The sequence below is a fragment of the Glandiceps talaboti genome, chromosome 4 (assembly GCF_964340395.1).
Source record: "Glandiceps talaboti chromosome 4, keGlaTala1.1, whole genome shotgun sequence".
Taxonomy (NCBI): domain Eukaryota; kingdom Metazoa; phylum Hemichordata; class Enteropneusta; family Spengelidae; genus Glandiceps; species Glandiceps talaboti.
This window is the reverse complement of record NC_135552.1, coordinates 23928198-23954794: the sequence shown is the minus strand read 5'-3', so window position 1 is coordinate 23954794 and position 26597 is coordinate 23928198. Positions and strand designations below refer to the sequence as shown.

Sequence of the window (26597 nt, the reverse complement as noted above, 5' to 3'; positions counted from 1 at the left end):
CATAGTACAGAATATACAGTATAGTATAGCACAGTACAGTACAGTATAGTATAGTATATACAGTATATCACAGTACAGTGCAGTACAGTACAGTATAGTACAGTGCAGTACAGTATAACTGTATAGTACAGTATAGTATACATGTAGTATAGTAAAGTACAGTATATACATTATAGTATATCACAGTACAGTACAATACAGCACAGTACAGTACAGTACAGTACAGTACAGTACAGTACAGTACAGTACAGTACAGTACAATACAGTATAGTAGAGTAGAGTAGAGTACAGTACAGTACAGTACAGTGAAGGAAAGGAGAAATTGTAATTATACATGAAATTTAAGTAAACACAAAGTACAACTTTCTGTAGCACACTTTCTGATAATTGTCATTTAGTAAAGCTGGCGAATTATAATGCATATAATATGTAAACAGGGATATGTTATAGACAACAAAAAAGGTTAACACATGTTGCAAATTATGACAGAAAGAGAATTATATTTACTGGTTTACATTTATATTTGTCCTGCTAATAAAATATATAATTTATGAAATGGAATTCACTATTATATCATCATCATTATGTTCATATAATGAAAACATTAATCTATGCAATTAAGGGAAATGGCATGAAAGGTATTCAATACATTCTACAGTTTCCCCGCCAAGTGATACAATAAAAAATAGTGTAACAGACAAAGTCAGGTACAGATAGCACATCTGTTTAGAAAAGTGTAACACACACTTACAATAAGTTTGTAAGCATAACAGTTACTGCATTCTCTCTGAAAACCATGTCCACAAATGATATGAAAGAACATCTCTGAGAATTTATATTTGATATCCTGATTATTCATGAGGCTGTTGTAATACAATATTTGTAACATGATCCTCACAATATGTTCCCTATCAATCATCCTATAGTTAATAAAATATAAGATATATGGTAAGCTAAATAAATCAATTAATTTGGATTATACATCAATTTAAGTCTGTTTGTGGTTATCACAATATATCATCGGCATGTGGTGAAGGATTAAAATGTTCGCATATGTTGATGCACAGCCAGGTTGATATAGTAGGCCAATCAACATTTTATGTATGAGGAATACACGTTATAAATGGTCCAAAAACACACTCACGCTACTAAAATGGCGTCGTATTACTACTTTGCAAACACAATGATGGCGACCAAAATGATTGACACGCGACTTTGTTTTGAATATTATGCAAATGAGTTGACCACGCAACAATGCGTTCAAATATATAGTAATCCGATGCCATTTTAAACATTAAATGTAAAATCTTGACAAATCGCAGTTCTAGTACAAAATTCAGTTTTATTCATTTTTAAAGTTCCCGACATAGAATGAAAATGAATTCCAAGGTGACTTATAATAAACAAATATTATAGCATTGATATTGGATTATATGCCCTCGGTGCAAAGATTCGATCAGCACTCCGCTACATGTTGTGCTGATCATATCTTTGCTCCTCAGCCAAATATCAAGGCAATAATATATAATATTCTCAACACATTCTATTATCCAAATCGAAGTTACCAATATGTGTAATCTAAGCCTATGGTGTGAGATTTAAAACTCACCTGAATAATTCGTTGGAAACACGTGTATATATTGTTTTAACCTGGTATCAATTTTGAATGTTTTTCGACATGTAAGTATTTTGCATTTATCATAATAATTAGTTCATTTATCACTACTATTGTTAATACTATCATTTCCTTCCGTTCTTCTTTGTCTATTTATTGTACAGTTACACACTTCTACCTTTTTCTTGAATATTTTATTTTTGTCAGGATCACAGACTCGACTAGTTCAGACTATTTCTGTGGTCCTCACCAGATGTATTACATGATAATTGTTTTTGAAATGTAAACACTACTTTTATTCTTTTGTATCTGGTGAATAAATCAATTCAATTCAAATCAATTCCAATTCCGAATCGTTTCTAATGCGGGCATTTCCCTTGTCTGTGTTTCTAAACACTAAATGCAAGTATATGTAGAAGCTATGTTTAGATGTTATTCCCCAATACTTTGTCTTCGTTCAGCCAAGGAATTCTATGGCTAAATTGTCAGAGTACCCCAATCGCAAAGTACATTCTTAAATATCACGATATTATGGTATTTATTGCATAGAGATAGATAGATAGATAGATAGATAGATAGATAGATAGATAGATAGATAGATAGATAGATAGATAGATAGATAGATAGATAGATAGATAGATAGATAGATAGATAGATAGATAGATAGATAATGATACGTGTGGAAAATAATTATTGCTGGCCTACTGAACTTGCCATAATCAGAATAGGCTGGTCTCACATTACCACTGCACTGTACTGTACTGGTGCAACCATAGACCCTCCACCAACTGTGGATGGAGGGTCTATGGTGCAACCTATGACTTTAGGTGGACACTATTCTCACTTGAGTGAAACTTCATCCGCTTTCCATGAGATGATGTCATTCAAATACACAGTTTGGGCATCTACAACATCTCTTGCAAATCTAACTTGCCTAGACCAGCTCGAGTGTAGCATGGCTATGAATATTTTGGAACCTAAAAAATAATGATAGGTCATGTGTCATTTCTGCTCGAGACGCTCAGCAGGGAATGGATGGACAATGGTTTGATTGGAGGGTGCAGTACTTAGTCATACAAGGAGAATTCTGACAGTCAGTACAGTTTCATAAAACGTTTCCATGGTCAAAGTTCTATGACAATGCTGCACATTATGTTTGAATTTGCATAAATCGACTACCAATTGCAACTCCCTGTAGAAATGTCTTCACCCAGCTGTAAACTGAATGGCCCTGCGTAGTGAACATTTAACGGAAAGTAAATTGAATGCAAGATCAGATCAAGATTTCGAAAGATATGTAGTTTTATATGAATTGACCCAGCCGTTTAAAGAAACAAACAAACAATCAAACAAACATACAAACAAACAAGCAAACAAACAAACAAACAAACAAACAAACAGACAGACAGACAGACAGGCGCACAGACACACATAGGCACACACATCGCTATTTCATACCCTCCCCTTACGACGCGGAAACACACTAAGGTGATTGAAAGCATGTTGAGCGTAGTGTGAATCAATGACAGCATAGTATTTAACTGAATCGGTAATTTCTATCAACACAGGTATGATAACATGAACACATTAACGTTGAACACATTAAGCAATCTACGTATAATTCAACCTAAAGGCATCTTACAATGATATATTACTTGAGATACAACTTACGTATGCAAATATCTTCTTCCACCAAAGACCATATATAAGCATCGTGTTTAATTTTATCAAAATCTGGATATTTTGGAGGAGTTATGTCACTTTTACTGACGACGTTTCGTACGTTGGCGTCTTTAAGTATTTCAACCATTTTCTGTGAAAAATATTAAAGGTTACACTTGAGTTATTTTCCGAACACTGCTAACTGATGTAAGTTTAATGAAAAGAGCTATGGAAGTCAGACTACATAACACATTAGGAAATAGTAATTATACTGTGTAGATTAATAATCCTCATTTGGACTTCTTTCACATACATTGATTGATTGATTGATTGATTGATTGATTGATTGATTGATTGATTGATTGATTGATTGATTGATTGATTGATTGGTTGGTTGGTTGGTTGGTTGGTTGGTTGGTTGGTTGGTTGGTTGGTTGGTTGGTTGGTTGGTTGGTTGGTTGGTTGGTTGGTTGGTTGGTTGGTTGGTTGGTTGGTTGATTGATTGATTGATTGATTGATTGATTGATTGATTGATTGATTGATTGATTGATTGATTGATTGATTGATTGATTGATTCAATTTCTATCAAAGGCACTGCCACCTTTGTCAATATTCGGAGAGAGACATGTGTTGATGCTGATTTCTAGAGAGTCAACTCCATGGGTAATGTTAATGTTGGTGTATCATTACTTAGCCTGGCTGAAAATTGCTTTAATTGGTCACTTAGCCCTGTATTCTAAGATAACTTGGGTCTTTATTCTCAGCCATGTACTGTATCATCACACAACCCTATATTCGTATATCCCTAATGATAATAACAAAATATCCATCGTTATTTTAGTCTCAAGTAGGTACAGTATGCTTCATTCTTGGTGAAGTTAATGTTAGATTTCAATGAGTGTCTGTTTTCTATAATGTATTACATGTATTAACAGTCAAAGCAACGTTGACTCTACACGTCTACGTAAATCTAACTTCTGAGTAATCTAACTCACCTTTGCAAAGTCTGGAAGAGCCACATAGACACATGATAAATTGTGTACTGACATAAAAATACGTATGTCTTTAGCAGCGACCTCGGCAGTCTTGTTGATGCTGGCGATCAAATCAACTTGTAAACATGTCCTGCCAGGTTTACATCTAACAATATAAGGACAATACATGTATACGATGAGTAGACGGTCAGCACAGTTTCAAGTTTAGAAACCTGTTAATAAGCATGCTGCTTTTGAGGGCAAACTATGAATCAAAATATGCAACTTTTGAATTCATGACTATCAAGGCATTTTTCAGGTTTTGCTTATTTTATAGTTCTTGTTTTCGTTGTCATTTACGTCATTTTTACCTTTCGTAAGGAAAACTTATGTTATGTTTTTGTCTCTGTCTGTCTGTCTGTCTGTCTGTCTGTCTGTCTGTCTGTCTGTCTGTCTGTCTGTCTGTCTGTGGACACGATATATCAAAACTACATCAATTATACTGAAGCTTACTTCACATCTTCCTTGAAGTGGTTTTTAGTTTGATGATTCGTATACATAATTAATGATTTGCAGTAGTTAGGTATCTTAAGAATGGAAATTTCAAATTTCATATATAATCTGGTACATATGTTGTCAATAACAATTGTAGATGTCCCATAAAACATGTTGATAGTGCTTTTATTTATAACGTGTCACTTGCATAATTAATGGGTTTTGGTAGTTAGTCAATATTCTAAGAATATAATAAATTTTAAAATTAAAATATATAAAATGTAATTATGATCATTGGTAATTACGCAATATGTTAAGAATGATAGCTTCAAATTTCATATAATGTGTATATCCACTGTTGATAACAAAGCACATGGGCCTGATATAGCTAAAGTATGAACAATTTGCATGATTAGTGATTTTTTATAAGTAATAATATGAATGTAAGCATCAACTGTCATAGAATTTGGTATATGACAACAAAACGCATATGTTTGTCATTTTCATAATTATTGATATTTTTGTAATTAGGTAAATATTTGATGATGACAAAGGATATAGGAAAAACTATCCTTACGTAAGATATTCAGTTTACGTCTGGGGTTTCATGTTCTTCCCAACTTACATTTCACCTGTTCGGTTCCTCCAATGTAGGGCAAGGTAAGGATTTCCATTGCATAGATTCTCCACTATCTCCTTACTAATCTTCTGAATGTAAGGCGCTAAGACCAAATACTTGTCAATCATAGTAAGTTTACTTTCCACATCCGGCAAGTTCGTCTTCCAAAAGCTAGGCTCCCATATTCCTAGACACCTTATTGAAGAGGAGTTTTGAAGACCCTCGACACGTTCACTCGGGGTTTTTGGCATATCACGAAATTTTGGAAAGTTAATATTGTAGTGCAGTTTATAGCCGTCTGACTTATATTTGTAGGAATCTAGTTCTATACTACCTTTTGGGTCGATAACCATTATTTTAATAGAATTATTGCATTCACGTCTGAATTCTTCCAAACTCGCCATCTTTATGATTTTCTCAAGTCTGTTGGAATCGAAAGTTTCATTAAAATGACGAACACTTCTTCTATGTTCTCCTTCTTGTTCCCAGTGTGTAAAGAACTGGGGTTCAACGATCGTTCTTCCACTGGATAAAGCAAATGCAAGCCCTGCCCTAAATGCATTATATTGTACATTGGGTCCATTGAGATCGAAATGCATTGATACCAGATATTGCTGACTTGGCATATTGGTAGTATGAGTTATGGTGACTGGCGGATCCTGTAAAGATAACAAAAATAGGTAATGTGTCTTTCCTTTTAGAAATAATATGGACTCTTCACACACACACACACACACACACACACACACACACACACACACACAAACACACACACACACACACACACATGTATATACATATTACTTATTTTAATAGGCTGTCAGTTCATACTAAGAGTATATATATTCCACCTTCCGTAGCAGTACGACTAGATAAATCAATAACTATAACACATATATTTTGATCATGATTAAGTTTTGACATTGTCCAGGTATTGTCATGGTTATACTCATAATATTGCTTGTGATGTTACTACAGTAGGTTTCGTCTTAGCTTGTAAATGTTACTAAATACTAATTTTTGTAACATCCTTCTGACAAATCTCTTGCTTAAAGTGAACTTTCCCATTGTGACACATAAACCAAAACCCACCCCATCACGCTACCTTGATGAAGAAATCGTAAACAGGAAAACGTTCGGGGATAATACATGTATAACACGGTAGGACACCTGGTTCTCATACAAAGTGAATTGTAATCACTGATGTACTTATTTTGTAGTATCTATGGAAAGCATTGGAGTAAAATAATACATTGTACAGTTCCCCTGCCTAGATAGTTTTAGATAGTTTCAGCCAGTCAGATAGATAGATACAGATAGAGATACTACCAAATACTGATCATCATTTCTTGGACGTTCAATTTGGAAAAACGTAATACCCACTATAAAGTTTAAAAATATAACATTTAATGTATTTTCTCTGAAAACCATATCCACAAATGATATGAAAGACCATCTCTGGGAATTAATATTTTTATATGCTGATCCTGATTCACGAAGCTGTTGTAATACAATATTTGTAATATGTTACTCACAATATGTTCCCTATCAATCATCCTACGTACAGCTAATACAATAAAATATATCTGTTAAATTTCGATTATACATTAATGTGAGTCTATTTGTGGTTATTACAATGTGTAATCAATATGTAGCGTTAAGGATTAAGGTCTGCATATGTTGATACACGGACGGGTTGATATTGTAGCAGACTTCCTACCTAGGCATTAGTGCCATGTGTAGGCGCATTCTTTATTGATCAATTGACATGAGCCATTTTTGTGCTGCAAGTTATTTTACCTGCAACTGGGTTATCTTTTTAATCAAAATAACCAAATACTAATTCATTTAAATTGTAAGTAAGTAAGTGAGTGAGTGAGTGAGTGAGTGAGTGAGTGAGCGAGTGAGTGAGTGAGTGCGTGCGTGTGTGTGTGTGCGTGTGCGCGTGTGCGTGCGTGTGTGTATGTGTGTGTGTGTGTGTGCTCAATATGTAAAGTGAAGTGTCTATGCTGGAGTAAACAGTGTTCAATACATGTATATGTAGAGCTAGAGCGGTGTGAATAATACAGTATCAAGCAAGACACACAGGAGCTGTTGCACAGTGTTTCACACTGTTGCGACCATCAGATGTCGTATATATATATATATATATATATATATATATATATATATATATATATATATATATATATATATATATATATATATATATATATATATATATATAGAATATGTAGATTAAGGTTGGGTCTTAAATATACAACATTTGAAAAAGTGATCTGTTCAAGGCTATATATGCATACAAAAGAATTCGGTCGGAAGTATACACTTTTAGTATTTGTCTACATCCGAAATACAGCTGTAAAAAAAGTATTCCCCAAATACGTAATCGAAATTTCGATTAAGGGAAATATTGAGTAAAATATTATATTACCTTGTGAGGTTTCCGACTGATTTTCTGCGATCCAGTTCTGTTTCGATTTGAGATAGGAGTTAACGTTATTCCGTCAGGATCAATTTTAGGTTCACTATCTGGTTTCAGCTTACTCGTATATCGACCATGGGTACTTAACGACATAGGGAGATTACTATCCCAAGCAATCATGAGGCAAACTCCAAATACCACGACAACAATCGTGATTTCGAATCCGAATTTCAAATGCGAGTGTTTAATTTGAGACAGCATTACTATCAACTGAACGCAGAGAGCTGTGTCTCACTTTCGCAAGTTGTCGCAAGGTGACACCTTATCATCTGTGTAATAACCACGCCAACAACTCAAATCTCCAATATGCCTATCATCTATGTAATAACCACGCCCACAACTCAAATCTATAATATGCCTAAAATACCGCAACTATTATTATTCTGCGCACACATACTTATGGTAAAAATTCAAAGAAAAATGCATAGAAAAACATTCAAAAACAAATAAAATTGACAAAAAAAAAATAAATGATAGAAATACTCTCGTGTGATAAAGTGTTTGTTTACTAGACAGCAAACACGTGTTTGAGGTCACCACATACAAGGAAGAAAAATGTGGTTTTTGCCCATAATTCTATTACTGAATCTTATTTGAATAAAAACATGTGAAGCAGATATACACCGAAGGTTCGTTGGCAGACAGGTACTTAGTTGAAGAGTGAGAACACACTAGACTTTTTGATGTTCGAAAAGAGGCAGACACGGACAAACTGAAAAGGGCGTTGTCATTTTCGTTCGTAAGTAGCAAGAAGCAACTGTTTAAGACTGGCTTCTGAACCATGCTGTGAATACTAGTATTAACTTCCACCAAACGTAAATCTCCCCAGAAGCAGTCCGATCTAAGATACTGGTACCAGACAGAAGCTAGATCCAACGTGAGGTGCAGGAAGTTTGGTATGGAAGTTTGGTATGGATACGGACAAACTATAGGTTGGTCAAAACCATTCAGCAACACTTGAATACATACAAGCTTCAAACCATAATAATGAATTATCCTTAGAACACGTAAAATCTAGCAAACATAGGCTTGTGTAATAGTCTAATTAATATGCAATGCATTTTAATCAAATTATGATAATTAGTCTAATCAGCATACATATGTAATATACACACGTTTTAACCATAAGTTTAATCACATATTGTACGCCTAAAGATGGAGTAGTAATTTATATTAAGCAATATTGCAAATTGAAAAATGATGATATAGAAATTTGACAAACTGTCGTGCACCATATTTTACTCGTTTTTGGTGACTTAAATTAGATTTTGCTTAAAATGTGACAGCCCCTTTATATCTTTCACGTTTGAATTAACTATTATAATATACTCTATACACATGTAAAGTTTACTTCGGTTTCTATGATTACGATGAATGTAGCTGGCTTCGTTACTAATCATACATGAATCTAACTACGTATTCGTCGTTCATGCATACTAACTTGCAGATTTCTGTCTACAGTAAGCATACATATGTGCAGTTTATGAAAACGGCGTCACATCCCCCAAGTACGTGCAAGGAATCGGACAAAAATTACATATGGAGGGAGGCTGTTTAAGTGTTTGTTTTAGACTAGCTGAGTTTTCAAATAATATATACGACAGTCTGACAGTATCATGTTGAATATACGGTTATCAATTGACCGAACTTCACTATAAAGGTTTGGAAGAAATTGAGTCATTTGTATTCATTATGTGGGATTACACTGTAACAGATTGTTGTAAGTATTTGTAGATTATTTTTCGTCTATATTTGTTCAATGTGTTACTCAGTAACAGAAACAATCACAGGCTTGGCGATATCAATCTTTTCATTTTTATTTTTACAAATGCGTGTCATGTGTGTGTGTGTGTGTGTGTGTGTGTGTGTGTGTGTGTGTGTGTGTGTGTGTGCCTGTGTGTGTGTGTCTGTCTGTCTATCTGTCCGTAGGCATGTCTGTCTGTCTGTCTGCATGTCTGTCTGTCTGTCTGTCTGTGTGTGCATGTCTGTGTCTGTCTGTCTGTCTGTCTGTCTGTCTGTCTGTCTGTCTGTCTGTCTGTCTGTCTGTCTGTCTGTCTGTCTCTCTGTGTGTGTGTCTCTCTCTGTGTGACTGTCTGTGTCTGTCGCTGTGTCTCTGCCTCCCTGCTTGTACATTTGTATCGCTGGCTATATCTCCTCTGTTTGCACTGTCAAAATTATGAAATTTAATATTTAGATATTTCAAGTTACTTAGCAACGGAAACATAATTATATTAAAGGCAGAAAATACAAATGAGAGAACAATTATGAAATATCAAGGATTGTTGACTATGAAATAAAAGTGTATTCCTGATCTGCTTATGGAGTCAACGGAACCTGGAATCAGATACATTGCATTCATCAAGGAGAAACATAGACTGTAAGATACGTCGTGTCATTCCGCCCTCACCGGCCTCCTCTCACCCAGGAAGGTGGCAGGGGTTGACTGGTGTGTGAGGGCGCCCCGTCACGGCGGTGTACTTTACACACTAGGAGAAACACAAACCAATAATTGCAATATTAGTTAGCATTTTTGCTTGTTTTATTGTTGAGAAAATGGTAGGTTAGAACAAAAAAATGACAACCCAAGGAATGAAAAATAAAAAAGATCACTTCTTCAGAAGAACATTGTCTGCTCTCCAAGTGATGATATCTTTCAAGAACACAACCTCTGAACCAATAAATTGTCTTGCGTTGCGTACCTGCCGAGACCAACTTGAAAACTGGGTTGATATAAAGATTTGTGAACCTGAAAGAAAACATTTACATCTGTTTTTCAACGAGCGTGCATATTTAATTAGTCCAATTTCTGTCCAATTATAATACAAATAACGCAAGTTACTTCGTTTGTAGTCCACCGTACTACATTGTTTACTTGCGTCCCCCCCCCTGTTCGTTTATGCCCCCCACTCTACTACTTACTTTTAAGATGCTCATTCCCTGAACAAATTAATTGACAATATACGAAGGAAATAGAGGTAAATAAAGAAATAAACAAATGCATGTTTTGTTAGATATAATACCTTAATCGTGATATCATACACTGCAAACAGTATTGCATCACCTGTATTTAAACGTATTTATGTAGCTGTATACACTATAAAACAAATTGATTTGGGTCAGCACCCATAAAACAGCGTTCTCAATGGCGATCACAATGTCAACCTGTTTCTGTACTGCTTATGGATAATACCGACCACTGATTAACATGTGCAATGTCTTGTTATTGGTATTGAACAATTTTGAGCGAATATATTGTGGTTGTCTGATTGAAAAATGATACCCCTATTATAACAAGTGCAGTTTCAACATGGCGACAGATTCAAAACCAAGATTTAAACTTACCACCTCACTACCTACATATGATATTGACCACTTGGTTATTTGAAATGGTTTCAGTTGCAGCTAGTACAGGTTTAAAATGTCCAACCTTTAAAAACGACACTGAAAGTAATGTCAACATTTCGGTCTTACAAAGTTTAGTTCCAGTCATCGTGTATCTATCCGTTGCTTAATAGTTACTATGCCAACCAACACGTGTATGTCATGTGATGAGCATCTGTGGTTGGATGCATTGACTAACTGTTAATACAGTACAATATGTTCCAAGGGGGGGGGGATTATACTAAGTCTTATATACACAAATCCTAGCAACTTACGAATGCAAATTTCTTGCTCGACCAATGACCAGATATAGTTGTCGTTTCGCTGTGTTTCAACATCCGGGTATTTCGGTGGGATTATATCCATTTTGCTAACGACATTAGATATGTTAGCATTTCTCAGAATTGTTATCATGTACTGGAGATACATGTATAAGGAATGAAAGACAATGAAAGTGACAGTGACCACTACATACATCTATACATCACTGTACATCGAATGGCAACCAGTAATGATACGATTCCATGTATAATATAGTTGTGTTGTCCCAAACATAGGCAAGTCATTGTGTGATAGTGACATAATAGAAGAAGGGACAATAGAGTTAAAACAGGTACACATTTACAGTATAGAAGAGGAATATAATTCTAATTAACACCACGTGGACAAACACAATAAAAACAAAGGATGATCAATTTCATCCGAAAGGTGGAGTGACGGGCAATATTTTATTTTTTCTTGACAGTTAAGTAAAGGGTTTGCTGTGAATGAATGAATGAATGAATGAATAATGAATGAATGATTGAATGATTGATTGAATGAATGAATGAATGAATGAATGAATGAATGAATGAATGAATGAATGAATGAATGAATGAATTAATGAATGTATAGCTCTTCGTGTTTAATTAACTATAATAGCACCGACGAGATGGTATAACAGTTACTTCAAACTCGTGATGAAGGGAATGCTGGTCGTTGCTTTAAATGGTTTTGGCTTGTAATGACTAATGTTCTTCGTGTGGAAGCTGTGGATTCACCGAAAACGAATAAACACCCAGACGTGAAACAAAATTCTCCCCATAAGGTATTGTATTCGATTCTTAGATAGAGACCCAGTATTGTGTACAATGAATAAATGATGACTTACCGAAGAAAATGGTGGAAGGGCCACATAGATACACGACAGGTTGGACGTCTTCATGAAAATGTAAATATCGCGTGCTGCCCTCTCTGCAACCTCATTGACAGTAGCTATAGATGATTGACAGCGTCCTCCAGGTCGGATGCATCTGAAAACGTGTGGAGTAAATTGTTACAATTGTAACGTACACCACCAATGACCGTGACCTTCAGTTGTATTTCACTACCAAGATCACCATAATATATAACTTGCCCCATAAGTATAAAACAGACATGAGATATACGATGTATAACTATGAATAGAGAATACTTTTTAACGATTACAACACGTAGTACTACTACCTTTTTGCAACTTATTTACTCCATTTTCAGTTTTACAAGGTGTGCGTGCTTATATGTGTGTGTGAGTATGTCTGTCTGTCTGTGTGTGTGTATTTGTTTGTTTGTTTGTTTGTTTGTTTGTTTGTTTGTGTGCATGTGTCTCTGTGTGTATGTTTGTGTGTGTGTGTGTGGGGGGGGTGGGGGGGTGGGTGGGGGGTAATGTGAGGGTTATACTATATTTGAAATTGACGTTTGTTTTGTTGTGTTCATTCCTTGTGTGTCTTGGTTCTTTTTATGTTCATCGTTATTTGCTGTTTTTTAAATTCATAAGGGTTTATTTACATTAAAATTTAAACTATTACTTTATCACCTCAACTATTAAAATTCAAATGATACGTAAGGAATAAAAGTGGTAAATGCTACTGTCGACCCTACAAGAACATTTTGGGCGTATCCCTTAAGAGGAAATTCAATGCAGACGCCGTAATATAATTGTAAGTCGATATTCAAATATGTAATGGTTAATATACGAGGGGAGGGCTATAGCGCAGATATTATATTCTGGACATCAAAGATACCTGTGTGTGGTCTCAAATTAGCCAATCGGATTTGAGGATCTCTTCACAACTTAGTGAGATATTGTGAGCAAAGGCCAGTGATTGGCCAATTAGCAAGTCATTGTGAGCAACAGGCCAGTGATTGGCCAATTCATTTCAACCACCTGACACTTCCGAAACACTTGTTTCCATCAATTTTCTCATTATGAGCATTGGTTTGGATGGGAGCACATGTAGTTGGCACTGTACGTTGAGGGGCGTTCGTAGATATATTAATATCTAGTTTGGCTTCTCCACGATTTCAAGAACACACTGGCCTCTAAATTTATATGTCGCTTTTTAAAAATGTTTGTTTTCGTCCGAAAGACGTGAAATCGGCGCTGTGATTCTACATGTTTCCACTGACCACTGGGTTATCACTATCGCCACTCTTATTACATTGTTAAGTCTGAATGCTATAGTCGGTACTAATTGGACATTCAACGTCAATTCATTAACAATCAGCGTAGATGTAGTTAGTGCACTAAATGCTACAAATATTACACAATAAGGATGCGATCGTGTAAATAATGTACTCGTAAAAGTAAAACAAATGGTTTAGACACGTGAAGTGGTATAACTTCAGGCTACTCACCCTTCCCCAGACCTATTTCTCCAATGCATTGAGAGGTATGGGTTCCCGTTACATAGTTCATTCCCTACTTCATTTGCTATTTTCCTCGCAGGTGGAGCTCTGACCAAAAACTTGTTGACTATGTCTGATAGATAGCTCATGTCTGGAAGAGATTTTTTCCAAGCTTTTGGTTCGTAAATTCCAAGACAGCGGACAGAAGTTGAGTTTTCGAAAACCTGTACAGATTCAGCCATACTTCTGAGAACGTTGTCTATGTTAGGAAGCTTTATATCGAAATGCTGCCGAAACATTTTTACTGTATAGTGATAAGACGCTGCAACGAACGGCACACTTGGGTCGACCAGCAGTACGTGTACTGAATGATTGCATTCCTGTTGAAACTCCTGTAACGTGGCAACTTGTATAACTTCGCGGAGTCTTTGTACGTCAAAAGTTTCATCAAACTGCCGGACGCGCCCTGCACCACCTTCTTGGGTCCAGTGAGTAAAGAATAGTGATGCAACTATAGTTCGATTTCGATATAAAGCGTGCTTGAGCCCTGCCTGGAACGATTCATATTGTACGTTGGGCCCATTATTATCAAAATGTACTGAGATTAGATACCGACGAGGAACAGCATGGCGAAAGTTTAGTGACTGATTCTGTGAAAAAAGAAAGAAGACAAAGAAATTTTCGATAGCTTACAGCTGTGTTATAAGGAAGATTCAAACAGAACTACTTATTTGTGTTCACAGTGAGATCTAGTCTGTAAGGTACGCCGTGACGGGGCGCCCTCAAACATCGGCCAACCCCTAACAGAGAGGAGGCCGGTGAGGGCGAAACGTCACGACGTATCTTACAGTCTCAGTGAGATCAAATGTAATTGTTTGTCTAGTTCGATGTGAAAAAAGTTGTGCGAAATGTATAAAATATCGTGCCGTCTAATCGAAACTCTATAGTCTCTCCACAGGGTACCCAGACTTTAACAGTTAGTTATGTTTACGTAAACAAACAAACAAACAAACAAACAAACAAACAAACAATAAACAAACAAAATAAAAAAAGAAAGAAGGAAAGAAAGAAAGAAAGAAACCAGCAAACAATAAATGAATGAATAAATAAATAAATAAATAAAAAAATAATAAATAAATAAATACTGACAAGCAATTCTTGTTGATAATATGATTTGTACGAACTCTCTTGTTGATACTTGTCAAGTATTTATTTATGGCAAGTGTTTATTTATTTATTTATTTATTTATTTATTTATTTATTTATTTATTTATTTATTATTTATTTATTATTTATGTGTTTATTTATTTATTTATTTATTTATTATCTTTGTGTGTTTGTTTTCGTAAACATAACTAACTAAGCCTGAGTGCCATGTGGTCTCTCACCTTGTGACATATGATACATCATGCAGGTACACCCATAGACTAAAAATAACATGACAGCAGATCTTATAACGAGTATAGATACACGTACACAAAGCTTACCTTGTCGAATTTACTGTTCATTGATTGGTTCCCATCTGATCTATGTCTATATAATGTTTCGTCTCTGTTTGATTCTTTAATCACATTAATACTTTGAGAATCGTGCAATTCATCGCTGAACGCAGACACGATATTTGAGTTACTTGACAGCGATCCGTTAACTCTCGATCCATGTTCGTACTTTCGGGCCGAAAAGATAATGTTTTCTCCGTGGCGGATTTCCCAAAGCAACATAGAGCATACTATTAGTATCCCAACACATAGTGTTAAAAAGTGAAATCCAACCCTCAAACGAGAGGATGTAATTAATGGCATCATTGCGGCAAGCGATATGACTATCGAATAGGTTATCATAATACTAGTATTTTCTTAACCTATGATGTCATTGTAAATCAGATACAAAATATTTCATGATTCCCGTTTTGAGTTTTGCCATAACTATATAAACCAATGACGATGGAGGGGAAAACTACTGTCAATGTATAAACTAAGAGTCATAAAAAATGCAATAAACTTGTGTTAATGCAATTCATAACGTTTTCATTGAGATGGATGCTAGGATTACGGTCAGCAACAGTGGTGGAGATTCGTTTTAGATATAGTCTCTCGTTACATCTGTTGCTTTATATGATTACCTAGATCAGTGACATGCAATGGGTCGTTTGTTTGTTTTACCAACGTACGTAGATTTGTAGTCTGTAACAGGGCCCTGTCATGCTACTGCGAGTTTCGCTTGAAGCTCGCCACCAAGTGGCCAAGCGCAGAAACTCTACTATTCATTTCCGGGGTCAGGGGTCAAGACTTATATAGGTCAAATCGATTTTTGACGTCGGTCCATGATCGGATAAAAGATCCGGTGTTTCTGGAAATTTCGCTCTTTTCCAGGATATTTCTCTCTTCATATATAAGTTAGTATACTAATTGACACTGGCAGCAACCAACGCGAGTATGATTGACTCGGTTGTTCGAGTTCAAGTTCGGCAATTAGATCCCGAACAAACTGTCGACACAAACAAGTTGCACGACGTAGTGAATGTTTGGTGTCGTTGTATGGAGCAGTTGTCGACAAGACTACAAGATATTACCGCAGATGTACGCGGAACAGCTCTGCCTCGTCTTAAAGAAAAACTATTTCCTCGACCGCGATGGGACATCTACATCGCTGCAAAGAACGAAAGAGTTGTGGGCTATATTGCAGCAGAGGACAAATTGATAGTGAATTTCTTCGTGTTGCCAGAGTTTGAAGAGCTGCGTTTTGAACAAGCAATGCTTGATCACATTCAGTTATTGAAGGGTAACGTTACAATTCAGCTGCTTGCCGGTGATGAACATTCCAAACAAGTTATGGAAAAGTTTGGATTTGTTCCAGACGAATACGATCAACAGATTACCGACTTTTTGACAGGTTTGCCAGTGATTCGATTTGTTTCATCGTAGGCACACAGTTAGAGATGGACTCCGTCACGACAATCGATCATTTGAATATGAAACGCACAATGTGTCTGTACTCATGAATTCCGTCGTAATCGTCGAAAGCTTAGTTTTACAGCGTATATACATGTATTTTTGCGGATATATTTTAACCATAACTTTGAAGTGTCTAGCTAAACATTAACTTCCGGAAGTTGGGCAAGAGATCGCGAATGTTCTGCTGTAGTACCAGTGTTACGCAAGCTCCACGCACGTGTCATGTCGATGTCCATTGCATCATCAACGTAATAAAGGTGGAATAGAAGGTTCTCTACGTCCATAATAGTAATAGTGCAGTATCATGTACTTTTACTTGGTGGTGGTGGTGGTGGTGGTGGTGGTCAGGACAGCTGTTTAGTCTAGTTAATCAGTAATTACTTTATGTATCAAAGCTGGTCTAAATGTAACTCATAATTTGAGTATTATTTTTTCAATCAGACAATCAACAATATTCACTGAAAATTGTTGAAATACAAATAATTAGACATATTAATTAAAGGTCCATTTTATCCAAACAATGATAAAGTAATAGGTTGAAATCATGATTACATTGGGGTCTGATTTTTGGGTGCGGACCTAAAAATCAATTTGGTCATATATATTGTTGTATAATATGTGAAAGCAAGCTTGAGAGCGAGTTTTGTACTTTTTTTATTTTTTTTACACATTTTACCCATACTTATCTGGTGGAAGGCTTAAAAAAAATGTTTGGTTCCGGTTACCAGACCCCATCTAGTTTTTTGGTCTTTTGACTCTAAACTTTTTTTTTACATATTCAAGAAAAAAACCGAAATCGTGAAAATTGTGAGCTGTTGCAAGAAATAGTGGATGCGGAAACATCAACTTAAAAAGACAATATAAAACTATTCTTCCAATCTCTAATGGCTGCACATCTGATGGGAAGAAACCAATAACACAGTGACCATATGGAAAACACTGGAAAACATAACTACCTGAACTAGACACTTGCACTTGAAAATAAGAAATCTACCTACCCCACCTATTCAAAAATTGAGCGTAATCAGAACCACACAATTTTTTTTAGGCTTAATTGGGATGTCTAAACTGACATCCGTAAATCACAGTTGATGATATTGATTGAGCTGTAACAGTTATTGGAGAGATTTGTATGTTTATGTAAACAGAGCTATATCACCTTCAACCTAATACAATGTCATTCTTGTGAAATATTAGACATTTAAAAGTTTGTGGTTACATATATTTAAATATACCATGTGTGCAGTATTTTTCTTTCTTGTGTTTGAGATGTCATATAATTTTTGACATGCACCAACACTTTTTTTTTTGAGATATCGCACAATGTTTGATATATACACTACAGGTACAAAGTTTATTTTTTGAAATTATTTGCAGGTGTCACAAAATTTACTACATTATATGATTTAAGTAAAAAATTATAGTTTCTATTGTATAGGGTAATATCAAGTATGAATTTACAATGTTGACAAATATTCCTATTGAGATAATTTCAGTGCCTGATAGTTCTTGTAAAATTCAAACCACTAATTTTGCACAAATAAAAAATGTTGTTTTCTAGCTCTGGAATCATATTTTGTACTAGTTTTGGACTCCGAGAGTAAATAATTTATAAAGTTTATTTTAGCTAAATCACATTGCAGTCATACCACAAGTCTATATGTCCTTGACCTAGATACAATAACAGCTAAAGAAGGCTGAGGGATTCAGCTAAAATATACTAGGAAAATAATTCATTTAATTATACTCTGAGGTCGGAACCACTACAAAAAAAACAAACCCAATGTTGTAGTTGCTGTTTGCATCATAGACAAATACCTTAGTGGTAGATGTGTAACTTTGGTAGTTGAATTGTGTAAGATAACTGGGAATGGTCTTTTTTGTGTGTTTAGCTGGCAGTTCATTACTGATAACGTAGAATGTGCCTTGGAAATAACCTCTTACTTTGTTCAAGAAAGCTCCAACCTATTCTTACTTAAAATCAATAAAAAATCTAGGGTCACAAGACAAAGTTTTGAAATAGAGGTCAAAATGTGATCAAATTTGGTCATTTTAGAATCCAATATGGCCACCAAATCCAATATAGCCACCAAATCCAATATGGCCATCAAATACTGTGTTAACTCCAGGGAAAGTAACAGATTGATGATTTCCATGAAAACAAGATGGGGAACCCCAAATTTCTTGTATTATTTCAAAAGGACAAGAACAAGCTTTCCGATGGCAAAGTTTGGAGAGAATATCTATTGAAAAAATTTGATTTTCAGAGAAATTTTACCTCAAGGTGCATTCTACCATAAGTTTAAGTATTTATTCACAGAGTGTAAATTTTAGTACATGTTGCATAGATTCCCATATTTTTTAGTAATAATATTTGAAGGTGGAACATCTTGATGTAGATTTTACCAACTTACTGCCATTTCCAAAATTAGTGAAGTTTATAGTCATGGCTGACTAGAGGACAGTAATTTCATACATGTTGATATATAATGCAAATTGTATCTATAAGCCCTATGTCAAAGTACGCCAAATATAGACATATAATACTGCTGGTCAGCTGTTTTCCTCTTTGTCATCCCAATTAGCATATAATTGTGATTACTTCATACCCCAACCCATTGTATGTTTATCAGCCAATTTAAACAAAGACATTTCTATGGAATTAGTGTCAATTGGAATATTTTTTTTTGAAGAGTTATGTTTTAAATGCCAACTGGGATGATCTAGTTTCAAGTGTTTTAAATTTGATACAGAGGAGTTTGAGATAGTACATCTACTGGTTCACTCGTTGGTGGCGCTCTTCAGCTGCTACATCAGAGAGTAAAGACACACCACAACAGCTGTGCCATAGTCTGATCTATGTACATCAAAGGAATGACTTGGGCTATGTCATCGTCATAAACAACAGCCTCTTTTACAGCACTGTCCAAAACGCAACGCCAAGATATATATATTTTGTTGTTCCAGCAGAAATACAAACTTTAGCTTCCGAGAATGGCGCTATGTGTGTGCCCTGGACACAAACCTAAATACTTGTCACTGTATTTTGAACCTAACAATTATATTCAATGCTAGGATGATATGTTTTTTAGCACTTTCTGGGCTGAATTTTGAATTACCACCAAGAGCTATATTTAAAATCCAATTGGCATTTTAATATAAACTGATGACATTATTATGTTTACATGTGACTTTCATTCAGACTTGAAGATGGATCCAGTCAGAATGTAAGTGTCTGATGAACTAATATTGACAACTGTTACTAGGTCTACCCAACCTGAGGTCTAACTAGATTTGTGGGTGTAAAATAATGGATCACTCCAGGCAGTGATTAATATAATTACTAGATTCAAAACCAAATGACAAGTCTCTAGGCTACCAGGACACCAACATGAAGAATGTAACCAGTTTCCCATCATTGAGATAATTAATATTGTATATATAAGAACATAGAATATGTAGAACAGTGTACAAAGGGGAATAAGTTAACCAAGGGGAATATTTAGTCAAATGGTTTGTTGACTGTTGTGACCATTAATTAATAAAGTAATATAGAAAAGTATTTTAACGAGGATTTGCAAATAAAGTTGTTCTTTTACATTTTCATTCATCTTTGTGTCAAATTTACCTGGAATATATTTGATGATTGTGAAACTGAAATTATCATGAGTGCAAGTGTTATAAACTTTAGGGTGTTATTTACACTATAGAGATACAAAAACCAAAAAACACAATAACAGAAAGTGCCTATTCCCAGATATAAACTGCATGGGAAACATTTCAATATGTGAGTACATTACACCATAGGGACAGACAAAGTAAATTGACCAAAAAACCAAAAAACCCATGGGAAGGGCTTGTGTAACATCTTGTAATTCTGTCAACATTGAATATTTTATCGGCCCACCAATTTTCTGTTTATACACAGTGTCATCTACAAGATCAATTTAGGACCATAGGGACTTGTAATTTTGCTTGTATAGGTTGGTATATAGAATACAATGTTACAAATATAAATGATGTTACTATTTATGTTCCATCTTGCTTGTATGGATGGATTAAAAAAATTGCCATTACTAATTATGCCATCAGTATATAGAGAAAAAAAAGGCAAGTGAGTATGCATAGTGTGTATGGTGAATAATATGTTTATTTGTAGAGTTGGAGAGTTTGTATCCATCATTGGTATAAATCGTCAATCCAAGTAACATTACGCAATCCCTGTATTTAGGACAATCACCAATATTAGATCATCATAGGTTGTATAGTTTGGCAATTGATGTGTAAGTATATGTGAAACCAATATAAGAGATGTAGCTAATTTCAGAAGTAGCCAGTAATACACTGGCAGTAATACTAATAGGTACGTACGAGGCAGCAGCGAGACCTAGTGTGTGTGTGTGTGGGGGGGGGGGGGGGGACATGGGGTTTTTTGAAATTCAAGGACCAAAAGTCTGCTTTCTGGTGCTAATTTAGGTGATAAAAATACCTTCTCTAGATCACAAATAATTATGAATATAAAAAACTAGGAGAGACAAAAGTCTTATAATTTTGTGTACCATGCCATTTCTAATATAATAGTCCGCAATATAAAACATAACACTGTCATTGTCAATTTCAATCTCTTGGAGAAAAGTATATGGCACACTTGCAAAGGTGCCTTGTAATTTTGCTTGGGGCATTTAACACTACACAGTCAATTTCCATTGTGACTGAGTGTTTGTCTGTTCAGCTGCAATAAATGTAGAGTTACTTTTTTATTGAAGTATCAAAATAAAGAAATTTAGTCATATTCACTATATCAGATATTAATGAGATTGATTTTGTATGGAAAGCATCAGAATCAACACCTGGATGTTACCATTTATCTTTTTCACCATCTTTACCATGGGAGTTTGATATTAAAATTGCATTAGGAGTGTCTTATCTCAACATATATTAACATATTTGGTTATCAGAAACAATACTGGGATATACTTTAATCCCACCCTACAGCAAACATAAAACACACAAGACACAAACATTCACCTGCACAAAGAAACACATTCTATACCAGAGCTTCTTCAGTTTGTTAGAAAAGACATTTATTTCATTGCAATATTCAAATATGTCCACTTTTAACTTGTCACAACTGACAGAACTGGACTACAACAACTAGGTAGACATTATAAATTACATTTCTGTCAATCAGGAGAATTCTATCATTTCGTTCCAAAAAAAAAAATTCTGATATTTACATAAAAATAATCAAACACAAATACAAATAAACTGACTTAGTAATAACAACAGACATATAGAGACATGTACTGCTGGTAAATCACACTTCATGTCACTGTTTAGTTGTCACATTTCAAACGATAGAGGGCGCTATACTACATGTATCAAATCTGTGAAAAAAACACTATATTTTCATAGTAATTCACAGGGTGGAATACACCCAGCACTGCTGTGTAAATTAATCATCAGAGAAATGAAAAATAGCAAGCAAGACCCCTATAGAGTTCTTCTTATGGCTAGTTTTTGCATAGACATGAGAAAAAAAAGTTAGTTCTTTTAAATTCTTTGTTTATGTCTTCTCTGATGTCTACGGTTTTAGGGCACCACGATCCAAATATCGTTCACTTCAGAGGACTGAAGGAGTTATTGAAATCTTCAAGTGTATTAACAACCTTTGATTTATTGTCTAGTTCGATAGACTACAAAAAAACATTTGTAATTATCAAGTTGGGTGACAGGTTGTATTTTAAGTTAATGATATTAATGAAGTGAACGCTAAATTGAAGTTAGAAATTCATGAAACCAAACTGGTAGGACTTGTGCTTCTATTTATCATTCTGTTTGTTTTGACTTTGATTACGTATCAATCCAGTCAGTCAGATATCTGCTTTATGTACTCTCTTACGGCAAAAAGTAGTAATACGCACAGCTGAGACAAGTTTCCTTTTACTATGTCTTAATGTTTACTGTAAGTGTTTAGGAATTTTATGTCATACCTTTCCTGAAATTTTTTCACCCCCCCCCCCCCCCCCCCCCTCCGAATATGTTCAACATTTGACATTTTGTGCATTCCCACTGAACATTGGTGACAAATTGATTCAGGGCCTATTCATCTCTTGTCAGTTTCCAGTTTTCAGAAAGAGTTATTGACAGAACACAAGTATTGAAACCATAGACTTTGTCTATGACAAGGGCCCATAGAATGATGCAATCACAACATGCATTGTTAGAGTGTCATTGTTGTTTGCTGGCAAGTTCTACAGCCACCTAATTTATTAGTAAATCTATAAATCACATACTGTTATTACAGTCATACACATGTGATATCATAAGTTATGCTATGTCAACTGAAAGACATGCATTCATCCAGTGTATATTTTGTTTTGTTTTTACTGTGACTCGGCAGGAACTTCGGGATGTACTTCTGTCTACAAATAAAATCATTACATTTCCTGCCCTCTATACTGCCTGAAGCAAGTCGAGAAGCAGTGAAATAAGCGTCAACATAAGTTAAGCAAAAGAAAAAAGCTAATATACTTTAAGCTAGACAATATTTACATAGTATTAGGCTAGCTGTATCTTTCACTGCAATAAGCCTATTTTAGCCACAGCTAAGATGGCAATATGCCTACACTGTAGCCATAGCAACAACTGCTGAATTACTAAAACACTGTTAAGTACTGACAAACCATTTGGAACTATATACAATATTTGAAAATTGACAAGATATGCCGCTAACATCTCAATGTTTTAAATACATTACATTATAAAGGGAATACTTATAAAACAAGCACTTTGCTTGTATCTGTACATTGATGTACCATTAACACTAACATTCACATTTCAGTTTATCATCTTCATCCATGGTTAGCAGTAATGAAGGGGTCCACACAACTTTTACCAAATACATAGTATTCAAAACTTGTAAATCAACAGCATTTTGCCATTTCTTTGAATACCACTCATATATATGGGTAGAAAGCTGGCAAAAAAAAGTCAGTTTCCATGACAATTTGACAAGGGTTTGATAACCTTCATAGGATAGATAGGACATTTGGTCAAGTGTTGAAGTTAAGTTTCCTATGCATACAGGTTGGAATTTAAGAGAGAGAGGAACATTAATTATACACACATTTGGATTGTTATAATCACACTTATAAACTGTAAGATACATCGTGTCGTTCCGCCCTCATTGGCCTCCTCTCTCCAGGAGGGGTTGACCGATGTGTGAGGGTGCCCTTTCATGGCATACCTTACAGACTACTATATGCACTGCTTAGATATCACAGACAACATGCGATAATTCACAATTTGTTCATCATTTCAAACTGTATGCAAGAAATTGACATTACTAGTTACTAGCTGCCCTACCTACTACCCCTGGGGTGATGGGCCTACTACATGGCATTTGAGAATATCCTTTAAATACATGAAAACATTACGCTGGTACTCTTTAACATATGACAATGGACCGGCAACACACACATTGTAGCAAGGCTAGAGTTGAAAGGTCATCGGTTATTGCTATGACAACAATGGTCACTGTACACAAAATCATTTCTGTACATGCAGCAAAGACTAGACACAGAGAAAACTGATTTATCTACTGCGGAAAAGATGATATTTTCTTCTGTGAATATCCATAACATCAGTTTCTTCCATTAGCAAGAAAGATCAGGTCAAAGGTCCAATCAGCAACAAGGTTTGTATTTATAAGAGATAACTCTATTACAGTAAAGCTGATTGGCTGATTCATGAACAGTCGTTATCATGACATGATCTCTTTTCTTCAAGGGCAAAAGAAATGGCAGCAGTGCTGTCTTGACACATAGTGTTCAAAACCCCCCCAAAATAGTTAGCCTCTTCATATATATATTTATATATTAAATAAATTTACATTACTGCACCTACAATCTAACAGACTTAACCTACAACTATCTCCTCATCATTATAAAACCTGTACAAAGCATAAAAAATAAAAGTTTTGTTGATGAAACTAAAAAATTTGATGAACTGTTATCTATTAAGGTGGGCTGAGTGGCAAATATGGCAGTTGATGCATTGGTAGGGATGTCTTCATTACACCATGTCCAATCACAACATGTGCTACATTTCTGGAAGATAGAAAGGAAATAACATCAAGTTGTTACCACCACACACAACATACAAGTATTACAAATTACAGCCCCTGGCATAATACAACATATACTAAGAAAGAATCCCATCGCGTGTGAGAGCAAGTGTAGTGTATTTGGAAGGTTTGCATGAGTGCTTGCAGGGTTTTCTGTGGTCATATTAGCAGAAAACATCGCAAGCTCTGAGTACCAACACTAGCAATCACACAGCGTACGTGCAGTTCTGTTTAAATATTATTACATTTCTTAATTCAAAACAGTAGATTTCTGTAAAAGTATAACGTGCGATCACATGATTTTCACTCTACAGGGAAAGATCACACTTTCATTTGCATATAATTTGCATACATGTATGCAATGTTTTTGGTATCACCCGTCAGTGCAAATACTGATAGTACAAATGTTATAATCTCTATACTCCCTGCACCACAAATATTCCAACTACGACTAAGAAATAAAACATTCTTCATCAGTCAGATACTGTATATGGCACATACTGCTATCAAAGATATTTTAGTTAGTTGTGTCTTTAAAACTTTTTTTTTTTTATTTCTTGAAAATTGAAATTTGTTGGAATAAAAGCTTACCTTTATATTTCTGTCTGTTGTTGCAAAGCAACCAATCTGTATTTCACTACAATCTATGTCCTGCGCACATGTTTTCAGGACTTGAGTGCTTTCTTTATCACTTGCATTAAAATGATGCTCTGTACGACAGTATTTTGTACCTGTGGGAAAAGAAACAAAATAACATTCTCAATAAAAACAATAGTAATTTTAATTTTGGCCACAGAGGGCGTACTAATGTGCCAATAGCCTACTGCAATACCAATGGATCATGGACAGGGTCATAGCTCTAATGTCAATTTATTCCAAAGACTGTAAAACAACATTGATATAATTTTGTATTCTGTACATCTACACACACTGCCTGATGGGTGTAGCTATATCAAACAGTTTATTTAGGTGTCTGTTCTTCATAACTTATATGTAGACAATCCCAGGGTCATGAGAAATATATGATAATTCAGAAATTTTAAAACGAATTTTAATACCTTATCCTCATAATTTAACATGTACAATGGGAGAATAATAAGATTTTCTAAATAACAAATATCTTCCACATCATTCCATAAATAATGAACCCAACTTTCAACACATATCTTTCCAATGAAATAGGCAAGACTGTAGAACAGCAGACTGCCTTTTCACACATTTGTATTCAAGCTAGGGAGATAAGACTCCCTAGCATAAACCTGATTTGTATCATCTGGATACAGTTCTCCACAAGTCACTGGAAATGTTACTTACCCTGTGGACAGAATGCATTGACGACATCAGCCATACAGCTTGTATTGTTTGGACCTCTACAAACATAACATTTCAGTGCATTAGGAAATGGTACCGCTGTGGGGAAAATAAACAAAACAAAGTTATAGTATCACATATTTTTCCTGTCACTGTATCTTGTTTACAATCATGATTTTCAAGTCACTAACTACTAGTACTAGTCTAGGGGCTGTGGTGTCTTCAAATCTCAAGATCTCTCTTAACATGGGGTAAAGAGATCTTTAGATTCAAACCCATTGGCTAGTCTCTAGGCTACTAACTACAGACCCATTGTGACCATAGAGA

The 26597-nt window shown here is 35.2% G+C and overlaps 2 protein-coding genes across 8 annotated transcripts in view; both read right to left on the bottom strand.

The window, feature by feature from the left end:
• Nucleotides 1-10456: 10456 nt before the first annotated feature.
• On the bottom strand, nt 10457-15537 carry LOC144434364 (uncharacterized). Its single transcript, XM_078122815.1, has 5 exons — nt 15508-15537; nt 13887-14527; nt 12382-12523; nt 11507-11648; nt 10457-10596 (listed from the first exon to the last, which is right to left on the bottom strand). The coding sequence occupies exons 1-5, from the start codon at nt 15535-15537 to the stop codon at nt 10457-10459; spliced, it is 1095 nt and encodes a 364-aa protein (XP_077978941.1).
• A 7341-nt stretch (nt 15538-22878) lies between these two features.
• LOC144434015 (ly6/PLAUR domain-containing protein 6B-like) overlaps nt 22879-26597 on the bottom strand; it is a 76428-nt gene continuing 72709 nt past the window's right edge. For all 7 annotated transcript variants that reach the window (XM_078122452.1, XM_078122455.1, XM_078122459.1 and 4 more), the window contains 3 exons: nt 26274-26369; nt 25551-25690; nt 22879-24942 (listed from right to left, as the gene is read on the bottom strand). In XM_078122452.1, the coding sequence (XP_077978578.1) occupies nt 24763-24942; nt 25551-25690; nt 26274-26369 (416 nt within the window). In that variant the 3' untranslated portion in view covers nt 22879-24762. The remainder of the gene's footprint in view (nt 24943-25550; nt 25691-26273; nt 26370-26597) is intronic.